Source organism: Salvelinus fontinalis, chromosome 1 (genome assembly GCF_029448725.1).
Source record: "Salvelinus fontinalis isolate EN_2023a chromosome 1, ASM2944872v1, whole genome shotgun sequence".
NCBI lineage: Eukaryota > Metazoa > Chordata > Actinopteri > Salmoniformes > Salmonidae > Salvelinus > Salvelinus fontinalis.
The window spans coordinates 69,667,751-69,683,836 of record NC_074665.1 but is presented as its reverse complement, the minus strand read 5'-3'; the positions used below and the strand labels follow the sequence as shown (position 1 = coordinate 69,683,836).

Genomic DNA, 16,086 nt, shown 5'->3' with positions numbered 1-16,086 from the left:
CCACTCTCATGTCCTCTCTCATGTCCACTCTCATGTCCTCTCTCATGTCCACGCTCATGTCCTCTCTCATATCCTCTCTCATGTCCACTCTCATGTCCTCTCTCATATCCTCTCTCATGTCCACTCTCATGTCCTCTCTCATGTCCACTCTCATGTCCACTCTCATGTCCTCTCTCATGTTCACTCTCATGTCCTCTCTCATGTTCACTCTCATGTCCTCTCTCATGTCCTCTCTCATGTCCTCTCTCATGTTCACTCTCACGTTCACTCTCATGTCCTCTCTCATGTCCTCTCTCATGTCCTCTCTCATGTCCACTCTCATGTCCTCTCTCATGTCCACTCTCATGTCCTCTCTCATGTCCTCTCTCGTGTCCTCTCTCATGTCCTCTCTCATTTCCACTCTCATGTCCACTCTCATGTCCTCTCTCATGTCCACTCTCATGTCCTCTCTCGTGTCCTCTCTCGTGTCCTCTCTCATGTCCTCTCTCATGTCCACTCTCATGTCCACTCTCATGTCCTCTCTCATGTCCACCCTCATGTCCTCTCTCATGTCCTCTCTCATGTCCTCTCTCATGTCCACTCTCATGTCCTCTCTCATGTCCTCTCTCATGTCCACTCTCATGTCCTCTCTCATGTCTACTCTCATGTCCTCTCTCATGTCCACTCTCATGTCCTCTCTCATGTCCTCTCTCATGTCCTCTCTCATGTCCACTCTCATGTCCTCTCTCATGTCCTCTCTCATGTCCTCTCTCTAAAAGGTCTGAAGGCAGTCGAGGAGAAGTAGCACTGAGAGGGAACGTGGATGAAAATGTGCTTGTATGAAATGAGACTCTCCTTCTCCACTCACGCGTCATCAGGCAATGGACGTTTACAGGGGGTGGAGATAATACGGTGTGAGGTGTGGTGGAGCACGGTGAGATGGTGACCTTGCCAGTGCTCTGCTGGCACTACCTCAGATTAGATGCCATGTTTATTTATTTATTGAAATCAACTACTTGATTCAAGGTCTTGTTACGAGGAGACCAAGGCTGTGGCTGTATTTCCATAAGACTGGGGAGAAAATGGTGGGGAGAAGGGAGAGGGGAGGTAGAGACTGGGGAGAAGAGGTTGGAGAGAAGAGGGGAGGGGAGTTGGAGACTGCTCCTGCTGCCATTAGAATTGGGATCAGATAACGGCCTCGAGGATCCAGCAGGCAACCGCCCGGTGACCAGGCGAGATGATGACCAGTATGACAGCTAATTACGACCATCGTATTCATCACCCCAGATAATAAACAAATGTATGGTTTATCATTAGCCTTGATGGGCTATTCTCTCCATTCCTCCACTCCTCCACTCCTCATTTCCCATTCCATCTCTCTCTTTTTTTAATTGGGAAAGGGTTCTTGTGGCCTCTAAAAATAGGTTCATATAGCTTTTTATCAGGAGGGAACACAGAGAGAGGCAGTAGAAAGAAAACAAGATGATGACTGTCATTAAGACCACTGGTGCGTGCTGAGAGCTTTGCTATAGTATGCAGATTTACACACCAATGCTCATTAACGCTACAGCTCACATTACATTGCCTTTCTAGCCATAGCCGTGACGCAAAACAATAAGTGTACTTTTTATTAAGAGAGAGAGGGAAGGAAACATAACATTTAAAAGTGAATGGCTTTTTTATTAATCTCATTGTTAGTAGATGAAAGGAGTTTGTTAATTCAGGGGGATGAGTGTTTGACCTTTGCAGTCTAGTTTTAGCAGTGTTCGAGGTGTATGGTGCTGTGTGCTTTTTATTAGGTTTGGGTTCACTGTGTAACGGAGCGTGTCAATGCTGCAACCAACCGGTCGAAACTCCTGCCAAATGTGACATGTTCTAATGATTTTCTCTTCTCTCTCTTTCTCCCCTCTACCCTTTTCTCATACTCTTCCTCTCTCTCTCTCTCTCTCTCTCTCTCTCTCTCTCTCTCTCTCTCTCTCTCTCTCTCTCTCTCTCTCTCTCTCTCTCTCTCTCTCTCTCTCTCTCTCTCTCTCTCTCTCTCTCTCTCTCTCTCTCTGCTGTCTCTTCCTCCCCCCCTCTCTCTCTCTCTCTCTCTCTCTCTCTCTCTCTCTCTCTCTCTCCCCTCTCTCTCTCTCTCTCTCTCTCTCTCTCTCTCTCTCTCTCTCTCCTCTCTCTCTCTCTCTCTCTCTCTCTCTCTCTCTGCTGTCTCTTCCTCCCCCCTCTCTCTCTCTCTCTCTCTCTCTCTCTCTCTCTCTCTCATGTCTCTTTCTCCCCTCTACCCTTTTTAATGCCCTTACTCCCCCCTCTCTCTCTCTCTCTCTCTCTCTCTCTCTCTCTCTCTCTCTCTCTCTCTCTCTCTCTCTCTCTCTCTCTCTCTCTCTCTCTCTCTTTCTCTCTCCTGTCTCTTTCTCCCCTCTACCCTTTTCTCATACTCTTCCCCTCCCTCTCTCTCTCTCTCTCTCCTGTCTCTTCCTCCCCTCTCTCGCTCTCTCTCTCTCATGTCTCTTTCTCCCCTCTCCCCTTTTTAATGCCCTTACTCCCCCCCCCTCTCTCTCTCTCTCTCTCTCGCTCTCTCTCTCTCTTTCACTCTCCTGTCTCTTTCTCCCCTCTACTCTTTTCTCATACTCTTCCTCCCCCCCCCTCTCTCTCTCTGCAGCAATTTGGGAAGATTTTAGACGTGGAAATAATTTTTAACGAGCGAGGTTCCAAGGTAAGTGTGCCATAACTAGTGTCACTTAATTTCTCTCTCTCCCTCTCTCGCTCTCTCTCCTTCTCTTCATCCCTCTCTCCCCAGGTCCCTACCTCCTCAGTGTAATAATTACTTGGCTTTTCTTTGGCTCCTCTGCCTTCAGGCAACGTTCCCTATTGTACTCTCCTGCCATACATTGTGACATACAGTACCACGCTGCCATTTAGCTCAGTACTGACACTTGCCTCGTTTCCATACATACAGCTTGTCCAGTAAGCTTCATGCTGACAGTGTTAATCCTGACTTACTGAGCAGTATGAATCTCCCAACTCCCCTTCTTACCACTCCATGGTACAGTAATACTCACTTCTCAAACAAGATTTGTCAGAAAGTACATTTAGACAGGTCTTTTTTTTTCTTTCTTTTTTACACATTTGCAAACCTAAAAAAAAATGTGTGTCTGTATTTTCTGCACCATCTATGTAGAAGGATAATTACGAAACACCCTTTTCCCCAAAGGAACCGGAAAACAATTCCTGATTATTTATCTAATTCTAGAAGAAGAATCTAAGATATCCATGGCAAACACAGGTTGTGTTATTCCACTACCCACAATCCTTTCCTTCTGCTCACCATGAAATTAACACAGCTTAGCATGAATAAACATTCTATTTCCATAAGAAGCTCTCTCAATTTGCATTCAATACGTTTTCACTCTTTGAAGAATGCCCACTCCTCTCTCTCTCTTCGTGTAAGCTAATTACTTGTGCATTATAAAAATAAAAACAAACAGTAGACTCAGAGAGAGGGCGAACTTGCAGCATGCACAAAATGTGAAAATGATTAATTTTGCCATCAAATACCACTTTCAATGTATTAGTTGTGTGTTATTTGCATCAGGCAGTATAGGCTGGGATCCCCTATACAGGATCACGCCGCAGTGGGAAGTGCCCGGTTCACACACATTATCTACCAAGGCAATTAATTACAGGGCCCTACCAGCACAGGATGTACAGGGTGTATAGGCTATGTCCCAAATGACACCCCATTTCTCTAGTGCTATGGGTATTGGTCAAAAGTAGTGCACTAAATAGGTATTAAGGTGCTATTTGGGATATAGACATAGGCTAAAAGGACTTGGAGGGCTGGGGGCTTGTCTTGTCCAACATGCTGTTCACCAGCCATATCTAATGGCTCTCATACCCAGACCCAGTTAACTCTCCTAGCTCCCACCATAACTCCCCGCTGCAATGTGTGTGTGCTGCACATGGGCTGCACCGTCAGGCCTAGGGCTCTCATGGCCCCCTTACTGAGCTTGGCCTCCTGAGTGAGCTTCAGGATCAGGCCTACACAGCAAATTCTCCAGTGTATTTTTTTTTTTTACAAAATTACACTGAGAGTGTTAAATCAACACAGTGTTAAATCAACTTACTGCTTAGTGTAAAGCCTTATCGAAATATTTCCCAGAGTGCCTTGCCTTTCGAGTAAATTGTAAAAAAATATATAATAAAAAAAAAAGCCACCATAATTTGACTTGCAGACCTGATGTGGCCTGTAAACCATGACTTTCAAGCAATTGTATTACGCTCAAATAAACATGGGTTTAGATTTGTTCCTAAAGGGGAACAAACACTTGGCGCTGTAGTGGTACCCTGTAAGGTCATCCTTTGTACATATAGCAATAGGTACTTAATTGAACCCCAGTTCATACCTCAGGCCTGCAAGTGGGGGTTGTAAAATTGAGAGATTTTCCATAAATGCTGGTTCCATTTCCAGGAAACATCCAACCAGGAGTTCTGTAAAATCTGGGAATGTTGAATTGAACAACCCATTATGCTGGTTTATAAAAGTGATGTGTAACTCCTATTGGAATCCAGCCAGAGTTATGCTATCCAACAGTTGGAATTTGTATTCGGCTACAATCTGCATTCAGAATGAATGTCAGGGTTAGGAACATTGTGCGCAGACTAGCTAAGGCATTTACACTGGAACAAACATTTCAGTAACGAGTGCAAAAAAATCGAACTAACTGATTGGATTAGTTTAGAAAAATGTATGTTATTTATCTTTGTGCAGCATAAGGTTAATCAATTAATGTACACGCACAAACATTTATATCGAAACAAACAATTTTTTTTAAATCAACGCGTAATAGAGCATGCAGGGAAATATGATAATGTTGGGTGTGGTTTTGTGTATGAGTTTCAGGCCCGTGTATTAGGGTTAAACTAGGTCCTCAAAATAAGACATCATGAAATCCGTATGATATTGTGTCAAATAAGTATGTTTTTTTATGATAACATATTTGCTAGTGATGGGAAAATTAAGCTTCCTGAAGCATTGAGTATTTCCAGCCAATTGTGTTGAAAAAAGGCTAATTACGCGAGGCTTTGATCAACACGTTGTACAGTAGTGACACATGCTGGTCAAAATAATTTAGAACAGCCAAATTATTATAGATGACGTCGCACATGCTATGCAGGGTAGCTTTTTTGTCTGTTACCGAAACCAATACCAAACCAATCAGGTGGTTGTTTGACAAAATATTGATCATGTGCTTCTGATAAAGTGATACAAGCATCGGCACACTGCTTCGAAGTCGCTATTCAGCTGCTTCGGAGCTGAATGCAACAATCATGTCTCTGTTCATAGCTGCTGAAAAAAATCATATAAATAACAAATATTAATATATTTTTTTTAATTCTCTCAAAAGTTGTGAACTGGGCCTTTACTAGTCCTGTATTAGCAGGAACCGATATAACCAGCAGTAGCACAGACAAACACTTTTTCAGCCCCCACAAAAAAAGAAGAAAATATCTGCACCCAAAACCTACTTCCCGCGAAGGCTATCTCTCTGTTGCTAAGAAATACAGTCATGGGTGGTAACTCTACAATTTACTTGAACTCTGGGAAATATTTGAATACAACTTTACTCTAAGCCTTATGTTAATTTAACACTGTTCCAATGTCTGTATGGGTCCAGAGACTCAACACTTTCAATGTAAAATTGAAAAAATTTTACATTGGAGAATGTACACTAGAGAATTTGCTGTGTAGTATTCTCAAGGCTCCCTGAGTGAGCTGGGCCTCCTGTACAAGCTGTGTGAGGCCCAGTGTGTAGCACCTGTCCCCTCTCCCATAGCGCCACACTGTGTGTGTGTGTGTGTGTGTGTGTGTGTGTGTGTGTGTGTGTGTGTGTGTGTGTGTGTGTGTGTGTGTGTGTGTGTGTGTGTGTGTGTGTGTGTGTGTGTGTGTGTGTGTGTGTGTGTGTGTGTCAGCAGGCTTTCGCTCCCTCCACTAATTCAATTACAGTATGACTAACTGATCCTTAACAAAATGTTTTGTTGTAAAGTACTGTCAGAAACCTCTGGAATAAAGATGTCTCTCACACTAACACACACAAGACTGTTTATAAGTGAATGTGCATCACCTGGTAAACAAACGTGTGTACGCACACATACACACACATATAGTTGGAGTGTTGGGAGCTGGAGTGTATCAGGTTGTGTTTCTGAATGCTGTGTTAGTTATTTTTCATGCTTCTCCTCTTCAGCACAACTCTGACTGTGTGTTTCTCAAGATTCACTAACCTGCTCACATATCTCTCTTCTGCTGAATACCTCCCTTTCTCTTCCTGATACTTACCTTGTACCATGTGTTATTTCTTCTTCCTTTTCTCTCTCTTATATCATCCTGCTTATTTCCCTCTTCTTCCGTTCTCTCTTTCCCTCTCTCTATCTCCCCACTCTCTCCTTTTTCTCTCCGTTCCTGGTGATCTCAGGGTTTTGGGTTTGTAACATTTGAAACGAGTGCAGATGCGGACCGTGCGCGGGAGAAACTAAATGGTACAATCGTAGAGGGACGCAAAATAGAGGTGCCTTCTTTTCCCTCTACTCACCCCTTCCTCCCTCCCCCGTTCTCTTTCTCCCTCTGCCTGACGGTGCTTGCCTACCACCCCCTCTTCTCTCCTCCTCCACCATCCTTCTCTCCCTCTGCCTGCTGCACCTTGATCGCTGCATGCTGAATGCTGAACTCTGAGCCGTAAGTGTGCGTGTGTCTACGCACGTGTGTGCGTCTTTACATGTCTCTTCTGCATGCATGTGTGTGTGTGTGTGTTTACCAGGGGCATGTGTATTAGATCAGAATGTGTTTGATACTGAAGGAGCAGAGCAGAACACTCAGATCCCCACAAACTTGAGGTTGATGTATGCGCCAGTTTGAAGTCCTCGCTCTTGCTGTTCTCAATACACGTACACATGCTCTCTCTCCATCTCCGGCTCATGTTTAAATTAACTCAATCGCTGGGTATCAAAGTGCTGCCAACGTTGCTTTAAATCCCACTTGTTTATCCAAAACACCCCCGCTTATATTACACACCCCAGGGCAAAAAATATAGACGTTATTTCTCTCTCGCTCGCTCTTTCGCTCGCTCTTTCTCTCTCTCTCTCACTTACTTACCTAGTCTCTATATATATCTCTCTTTCTCTCCCCCTCTCTCAGCATGTTTTTTCACGTCCGTCGTCCTTCCGCCCCCATTAAGATAATCTATGTAATGTATAAACAATACCTGGGCCCATACATCACATCAGACACGAGCTACGGTAACGTTAGCATAGCCTAGCGTAGCCTCAAGGTAAATGACCTCTGCTGGCCCATTGGAAATGAAAGCCATTAGCACTAATTAGCAGCCAAGGGAAACGCTAACAAGGCAAGCTAGGAAAACATGCTAAACTCAACTCGATGCAGCCAGGGACAGGGCGAGAGGGTGAGCTGTTTTTCCCTCAGCAACCTCAGAGAGAGAGAGAAAAAAACAAACTTTAACATTTCTGTTTAGAATGAGAGGCCCCTAAGTGATTGATAGAGATGTTTGCAGAAAATGGATACTGGTTCCTTTAGAAGAAGACTAAAGCTCAGACATCTAAGAGGATTTTAACTTAGGTTTTTGGTTCATATGATGCTGGTGATATATTATTCTAACCATGTCTTGCTGCATGGTTTGCTAACCAGGCTTGTAACTATATTATGAGCCTGCAAGAATGATGCTCTGATGTGCAGTTGGGGGGGTTGTGTGTGTGTGTGTGTGTGTGTGTGTGTGTGTGTGTGTGTGTGTGTGTGTGTGTGTGTGTGTGTGTGTGTGTGTGTGTGTGTGTGTGTGTGTGTGTGTGTGTGTGTGTGTGTGTGTGTGTGTGTGTGTGTGTGTGTGTGTGTGTGTGTGTGTGTGTGTGTGTGTGTGTGTTGTTTCATTATTCCATTGTTGATATAGTCCCAAAATGTTTTGCTTGTCAGAAATCAAGTTTTCAAGATATGTAACTTTCAAAATACAGAAATCCTCCCCATATGATTCATTTTGGAAAACATTTTGGGGCTATGTCATCAATGGACTAATGAAACAAATACCAAAAGATATTGGGTGGAATTTTCCTTTAAGGTAAAAAGTGTGAGTGTCATATCTGAGTGATGATTCTAGGGGGGTTAACACCAGTGGGATATAAATTGACTCCACATGTGGTGAATAAATTAAGTGTTATTTTAATCACAGCGGATTCAACACTGCTTGGTGTTGTTGTTACTCAATTAAGTTCATTTCACAAACAAACTGTGACTTGCAGGTCTACTGTTACCCATGAGACAGTACATTCCAACCCTCATTTATGGTCAGAAAATGCTTAAAAACATTCACTTAGACAATCACTTGGTGAAGGTTTCTAAAATGGAAGTTTCTGAATACAACCATTTCTTTATCACTAACAAATATAGTCATGGTTGGGTATCGCTCACATTCACTTGAAAGGCATGGTGGGAAATATGGTTATACAACCTGAAACGCTAAAAGATCACCCTCCCCTAAAAAATACTCTAACACTACATGTGTAGGGACTAACACAGTTTGTGAACACCTTGAAAACTGTTAGTTAACAGTATTTCGGTGGGTCACATAATTTCCAAGAAACTGTTACATTTAACACTGTGGGTGTTAAAATTCTGATCTCAAATTTGCTGTGTGTGTGTGTGTGTGTGTGTGTGTGTGTTCTCTAACTGTCTAATCTCTATTGCTGAACACAGGTCAACAACGCAACAGCAAGAGTAATGACAAACAAAAAGGTGTCAAACCCTTACACAAACGGTAAGCTGGTCCCTTATCCTCCTCTTTCTTCCTCTCCTTCTCACACATCCCCTTCATCCTTAACTCCTCTTCCTTTACCTCCTCCCTACTTCCTCCTACCCACTTCTTCTTCTCTCCACCTCCTCCGTCCTTTCCTCCTTCCATCTCAATACCACAGACAGACAGACGTTGGTGCTTTATACAGACAGATTAGACAGATCAGAGGCTATATTTACTATATTTACTAAACTGATGATGTAATACGTATTCAGTGACCCAGACTCTATGATGACTAAACCATGATCAGGGCCATGACTGCAGCAAATCAGGTTGTTAATTATTATAATACTTTTTAAAGAAGGCTATTTGGTTGTTTTGGTGATTTGATTTTTATTTAAATTCCGCAAGACGTTCTTTATTTGAAATCATTTCTGGAGGGTTTTTGGAAACTTTGCCTCTGCTGATTCCATCTGGCCTTAAGCATGACTTGCCTCTCAGCTAGGAGATGATACAGGGACCATCTCTTAAAATCTCCTAATATAATAAGAACAAAGAGGGAAAGGGGAATTGGTTCGACCATAAGGAGAGAAGGAGGAGATAGAGTGTTGGGAGGGGGAGAAAAGTGAATTTGGTGAGGAGGAGTGAGTGGATGAGTGGATGGAGCAAATAAAAAGCCAGGGCTCATTCTGAAAGGGTTTTAAGGTTTGTCTCGCTCTCTCTCTCTGACACTCATTCATGTTGATGGGAGAGAGAGCAACAAGATCTCATAGTTTCCCTTTGAAATTCAACGTATTATGGATGAACGTATTTTTGACGCATTAATTCCACATGGTTACAGGGTTAATTCCGCGTGGTTACAGAGTTAAAATAGGCACAACTCAAAGGGTTAAGTTTAGATATTCATTTGGAGTGGTTAAGGTTAGGGTTATGGTTTGGGGACGGCTTAAAATAAAATAATACACAACGAGACACTATTACCATCAGATATCGTTAAGTATTCTTGCGACTTGCTAGTACATTGGGAACTGTGGAGGTGTAGTGGTCTAAGCAGTGTATTCTGACTTTGTGCATCATGATTTCGTGCGCAGTGGTGGGCAATTTCTTTTTTTTAATTTTTTTTTGTCAGCCCCGAAGAAGGCATATGTCGACGTTCTCAGGACCTTTACAAACGTCTGAAATAGCAGTCTAATTTTTGTGATCAGCCTGAGAGAGAGAGGGAAATCGAGAGAGAGAGAGAGAGAGAGAGAGAGAGAGAGAGAGAGAGAGAGAGAGAGAGAGAGAGAGAGAGAGAGAGAGAGAGAGAGAGAGAGAGAGAGAGAGAGAGGGGAAGTTAGAGATGGAGGAGAGAGACGAGGCCAGGAATGAATCAGCCAGACATGTCAGCACTCCTCTCATCCTCCACCCACTCCTACATCCCTCCATTGTAGGAGGGTTAGAGTGGTGCAGACAGAGAGAATGAGGCCTGAACGGCTCGCCATCCGTCACTGTCACTGGACCACACCACCACACTTCTCTTCTCCTCTGGCTCTCCTCTTGTCTTTTATTATCCCTCACTCCTCCCACCACCGCACCATGCTACACAGAAGGAGAGAACCATGCTACACAGAAGGAGAGTGTCTGCTAAATAAAAAAAAGATATGTTTTGGGATGCTAAGCTAACGTCAGTCTAAGTGAATGGGATGCTAAGCTAACGTCAGTCTAAGTGAATGGGATGCTAAGCTACTGTTAGTCTAAGTGAATAGGATGCTAAGCTAACGTTAGTCTACCGCTCCCTGTGTGTTTTCTATAGGCTGGAAGCTGAACCCCATGGTGGGAGCTGTCTATGGTCCTGAATTGTATGCAGGTAAAACTCCACTGATGCAAACACTACACTACACTACACTACAATACAACACATTACTATCAGAGTTCAACTATACTTGGCCCTAAAGACTATCTGGCGAACAGACTATACACATTATCAGACTCACACAAAGACTACACGATAGGCCTACAGACTATGCAGGCTCCAAACTAGAGCCCAAAATCTGCAGATCTCTCTCTCGCTGTCGCTCTCCTTCCTCTCTCTCTCTCTCTCTCTCTCTCTCTCTCTCTCTCTCTCTCTCTCTCTCTCTCCTCTCTCTTTCTGTCTCTAGTTTGCTCTCTCTCTCTTTCTTTCTTCTTTCTCTTTCTCGCCGTCTCTATTTTTCTCTTTCATTTTATTTTTCTCTCTCATTCTGTTGCTGTTGAGTTGATCATGTGATCATGCAGGTATGTGTGGGGTTTTGTGCATTCATGCATTAATGAGTTCATGAGTATATGCATAAACCTGTGTGTGTGTGTGTGTGTGTGTGTGCGTGTGTGTGTGCGTGCGTGCGTGCGCGCGTGCGTGCGTGCGTGCGTGTGTTTGTCGGAGAGTCTGCTTTCATTTAGAGGAAGTGCTGAGACTGCCTGGTGTCTTTAACTGCGCTCCTTTCTGCTCATTAGACTGAAATCTGTTCATTCCAAGACAGCTTTACTGCCAAGCTCTAAATAACAGCCCTGACACAGAGAAGCCATCTATCTCTTTTATTTCTTCTCTCTTTCCTCTCCTCCTTTCTCCTCCGCTCTCCTCCCCTCTGCTCCGCTCTCCTCCCCTTTCCTCCCCTCCCTCCGCTCTCCTTCCCTCTCCTCCCATCCTCTGCTCTCCTCCCCTCTCTTCTCCTCTCCTCTGCTCTCCTCCCCTCTCTTCTCCTCTCCTCTCCTCTGCTCTCCTCCCCTCTCCTACCTTCTCCTCCCCTCTCGTCCCTCTGCTCTCCTTTCCTCCCCTCTCCTCCCGTCCTCTGCTCTCCTCCCCTCCCCTCCCTCCGCTCTCCTTTCCTCTCCTTTCCTGCCGTCCTCTGCCCCCATCCCCTCTCCTCTCCTGTCCCCCGCTCTCATCCCCTCTCCTCTCCTCCGCTCTCCTCCCCCACCTCTAACCTACCTCTCAGTCAAACCCCACCCTTTAACTCAGAGCAACCCCAACTCCACTGATTCTCAACCCTAACCCCTAGATGTATGCACGTGAACGTGTGTACGTAGGTACGCACACACACACACACACACACACACACACACACACACACACACACACACACACACACACACACACACACACACACACACACACACACACACACACACACACACACACACACACACACACACACACACACACACACACACACACACACACACACACACACACACACACACACACACACACACACACACACACACACACACACACACACACACACACAGTAGGCCACCTTCTCTGTGTGTGTGGCTGGGGCTACCGGCTGGCTGTCTGATTGATAGCATGTTAATGTCTCGAGTCATCTTAAACATGCCAGTAAAGTTTGCCAAGCCTAAACGATACCATATGCCTCTGCAAGTCCCATGTGGCATCCATGGTGGAGGAGTGCGTTTATGTGTGTGCGTGCGTCCACCATTCCTACTTGAAGATGCAGGGAGAATACCACAGGAAAATATATCCCAGCTTTACTTACAAAACAACCTATAGCACCTCCCTCACTTCTCCCATCCCTCCTTCCCTCCTTCTCTCCACTGGTCTTCTTTCTCCCTCCTTTCCTTTCCTCTCCCCTCTAAATATGAAAAATGAAAAAATCCTGTAGCGGAAGTGTTGGGTCTGGATTTCTTCTGGAATAATTATAGCTGCATTTAATCTACTTTAGGCGGGAATAGAGCGGGATGTAACGGCCATTAATCACTCTTTATCAGTGTGGCGTTCCGAGCGTGGATCAGCGGAATTGGGGCCCATAAATCGTGTGTGTGTGACAGAACACTCCGTCTCCATTCCTGCAGTCGGCTACAGGTTTATTGTGTTCAAATCCCATTCAGAAAGAATGACGGATGAGAGGAGAGAGAGGAGAGAGTAGAGCAAGAGAGAGGGGGGAGAGGGGGGGTGAGAGAGAAGGGAAAGAGGAGAGGGAGAGAGAGGAGAAAGGAGAGGGAGAGAGAGAGCGAGAGAGAGAGAGGGGGAGGGGGAGAGAGAGAGGGGAGAGAGGAGAGAGAGGGGAGAGGGAGAGCGAGAGAGAGCGAGCGAGAGAGAGAGAGAGTGGCAGGCCACTCAAATCTACTATCAATCCACTACACACAGGCACGTACACACTCGCACACACACTCACACAGGCACAAACAAGCATAGATGCATGCATTCACACACATGGATATGAGGCGAGAATGGTCACTTTGTTCTTAACTTATGGAGTAGGGTTGAATAGGGAGGCACTTCATTATTTAATCATTGTGCGTTTATGAGGGTGTGTGTGTGTGTTTTCACCCTATGTGTGTGTGCAGGACCATTGTGTGTGTGTGTGTGTGTGTGTGTGTGTGTGTGTGTGTGTGTGTGTGTGTGTGTGTGTGTGTGTGTGTGTGTGTGTGTGTGTGTGTGTGTGTGTGTGTGTGTGTGTGTGTGTGTGTGTGTGTGTGTGTGTGTGTGTGTGTGTGTGTGTGTGTGTGTGACTGAGTGGAGTAGACTGCAGGGCATGAAGGACAATGAGAGAAATGTAATAGTGATTGATTGACTGTGTCCTAGGCTGAGTGTATGCAGAGATGGTGTGTGTGTGTGTGTGTGTGTGTGCAACTGTGTGTGTGTTTGCACACTATGTGTGTGTGTATATGTGTGTTTGTGTCTGCTAGTCTGAGTATATGCATACAGTTTAGCAGGGAGCTCACCAAAACACAACAAATAAGATTAAAATGCAAAGCGCAGGCAAGGAAATAACAAGGGGCTTTTCAACATATGCTGAAAAATTTGCAAGTTGGAAGGTTGACATTAGTTTGACTTCGGAGTGCCTCACTCTGCCATGATTTGATTGGTCCAACGTGGACGAGGTCGCTGTGAGTTTATGTGAGTGTGTATGTGTATGTCAGTGTGAGCAAATTGTGTGTGCGTGTGTGTGATTGCTGTGGTAATGTGTGTAGAAGGCTCTTTTAATTGTCTAAGGATAGATTTAAGGCTTAATTAAGCATAATCAGACGCTAACGCTCTGTCACTGTCCCCAAGCACAGGCTCTACACACACACACACGCACACACACACACACACACACACACACACACACACACACACACACACACACACACACACACACACACACACACACACACACACACACACACACACACACACACACACACACACACACACACACACACACACACACACACGCACACACACACAGACCATAGGGTAGACAGACTAGACTGGAGTATAGGAGCAGTCTTCCAGTACGACTCAGACAGATGAGGAAGCAGTCTGCTGGTAAATTGTGGTGTAATGCAGAAAGCCAGGGCCATGTTTATTAAAGGGAAATTCCACCACTTTTCAACCTCATGTGCATTATCTCCAGCATAATACTAGAGTCTACATATGTGAAAACTGTGCTTTTCTACGTTTTGTAGGAGAACATATAAAGTTAAGACGTTCTACCCGATGACGTCATCAAAAGTTAAAACGTTTTAAAAACAGTGATTGTCAAACACTATGAGATTCGCAGCTGGAAACGTACTTTTAATCCCACCCTGTGATGTCACAGAGAAGCATTTGTTTTAGGAATTTTCTTATTTTCTTTTTATCCACAGATCATAGAAACATGCCATTTTCACATAATGTAGACACTGGTATGGTGCTGGAGATAATGATTACGCAGTTGAAAAGTAGGGTTGTATCCCAAAAGCACCCAATTCCCTGACCAGGGCCATAAGGGAACAGGGGGCCAGTTGGGATGTTCCCAAAGTCTGAAGACTGAGACTGGAGTTAATGTGTGTTTAGTCAACTTTGTTTTTTAAATTGTATACCTTATTTTTCCGGACCCCAGGAAGAGTATCTGCTGCATGGGCAGGAACTAATGGGGATCCGTAATAAATACATAAATACAAACTGTGTTAGAGTAAAGTGTTGCATGTTCATGAACACAGAAACACAGAAAACCTCACATACCTACAACTCACAAAATGTTGATTATTCACACACTCATCCACAAGCCCTAACGCTGATCAATAATGCATATGCACACCGAGGTTATTACAGTTAATGAAGACTAAACCAAAAACGAATCATGAATAAACAATTTAGTCAACTGTAAATAAAATAATCAACAAACCCGTTTGAAAATCTGAAACCATACTGAAATCATACTGAAACCATACTGAAACTATTCTTTGACTCCAAAACCAACTAAAATAAAATGTCATGAATTATGTTCAGTTTTAGTTTTTAGATTTTTTTCTCAAAATGTTAGGCAACAATTGAATGGGTTTTTCAATCAGGCTTTTTTTCTAATTGGGGTTTTCAAGCTCAATCTGGCGGATCACATAGAGATTGACGTGAATTTCAAGGTTGACTCAGCGATAGGACGTTGCCATGAGCAGTACCTCAGATATCGCTCATGTTCCTCTGCTCAGATGTTGCTGACACATGCCAGATCTAGATAATGTTATATGTATTAGCTAATCACATCATATGGTATAGCAGTCTGGTGCCCGACCGCACAGTCAACGACGTGCCACGCAACCATTGGTTAATGCATGCAACGTCTGAGGAGGGAAACGCGGCCCTGATGTGTTAGCTGATACGTAAAATACCGATCCAGGTGTTGTAAGAATCTGGCAGGCGTCTAAGCAGAGGGGTGAGCATGATTGAGGTGAGGTGAGCATTGAGGTGAGCATGATGCAGGATTTTGCTCTCACACAGCCACACAGAGTATCTGCGCATGGGCATGGGTGCACTTCACACTGCTACAACGTAGGTATCTACGGGCCCAAAACAGCTGGGTGCATCTTCGTCATCTCACTGAATCTAACTCTAACCCAACATAATCTAACCTATGACCTGGCTCATTAACTTATGCACAGTGGCAAGAAGTGACATCCCAAAAAACACAAAAACTTTATAGCACAAACAGTTGAAGTTTACATACACCTTAGCAAAATACATTTAAACTCAGTTTTTCACAATTCCTGACATTTAATCCTAGTACAAAATGCCATGTCTTAGGTCAGTTAGGATCACCACTTAATTTTAAGAATGTGAAATGTCAGAATAATAGTAGAGAGTGATTTTTTTCAGCTTTTATTTCTTGCATCACATTCCCAGTGGGTCATAAGTTTACATACACTCAATTAGTATTTGGTAGCATTGCCTTTAAATTCTTTAACTTGGGTCAAACATTTCGGGTAGCCTTCCACAAGCTTCCCACAATAAGTTGGGTGAATTTTGGCCCATTCCTCCTCACAGAGCTGGCGTAACTGAGTCAGGTTTGTAGGCCTCCTTGCTCGCGCATGCTTTTTC

The 16,086-nt window shown here is 44.2% G+C and overlaps 1 protein-coding gene across 1 annotated transcript in view; it reads left to right on the top strand.

Annotated features, from left to right (window-relative positions):
- The window catches only part of LOC129860854 (RNA binding protein fox-1 homolog 3), a 64,230-nt gene that overhangs the window by 13,150 nt on the left and 34,994 nt on the right, over nt 1-16,086 (top strand). Inside the window, exons 2-5 of the mRNA XM_055931706.1 lie at nt 2,636-2,689; nt 6,450-6,542; nt 8,732-8,792; nt 10,561-10,614. Coding sequence (XP_055787681.1) covers nt 2,636-2,689; nt 6,450-6,542; nt 8,732-8,792; nt 10,561-10,614 — 262 coding nt within the window. The remainder of the gene's footprint in view (nt 1-2,635; nt 2,690-6,449; nt 6,543-8,731; nt 8,793-10,560; nt 10,615-16,086) is intronic.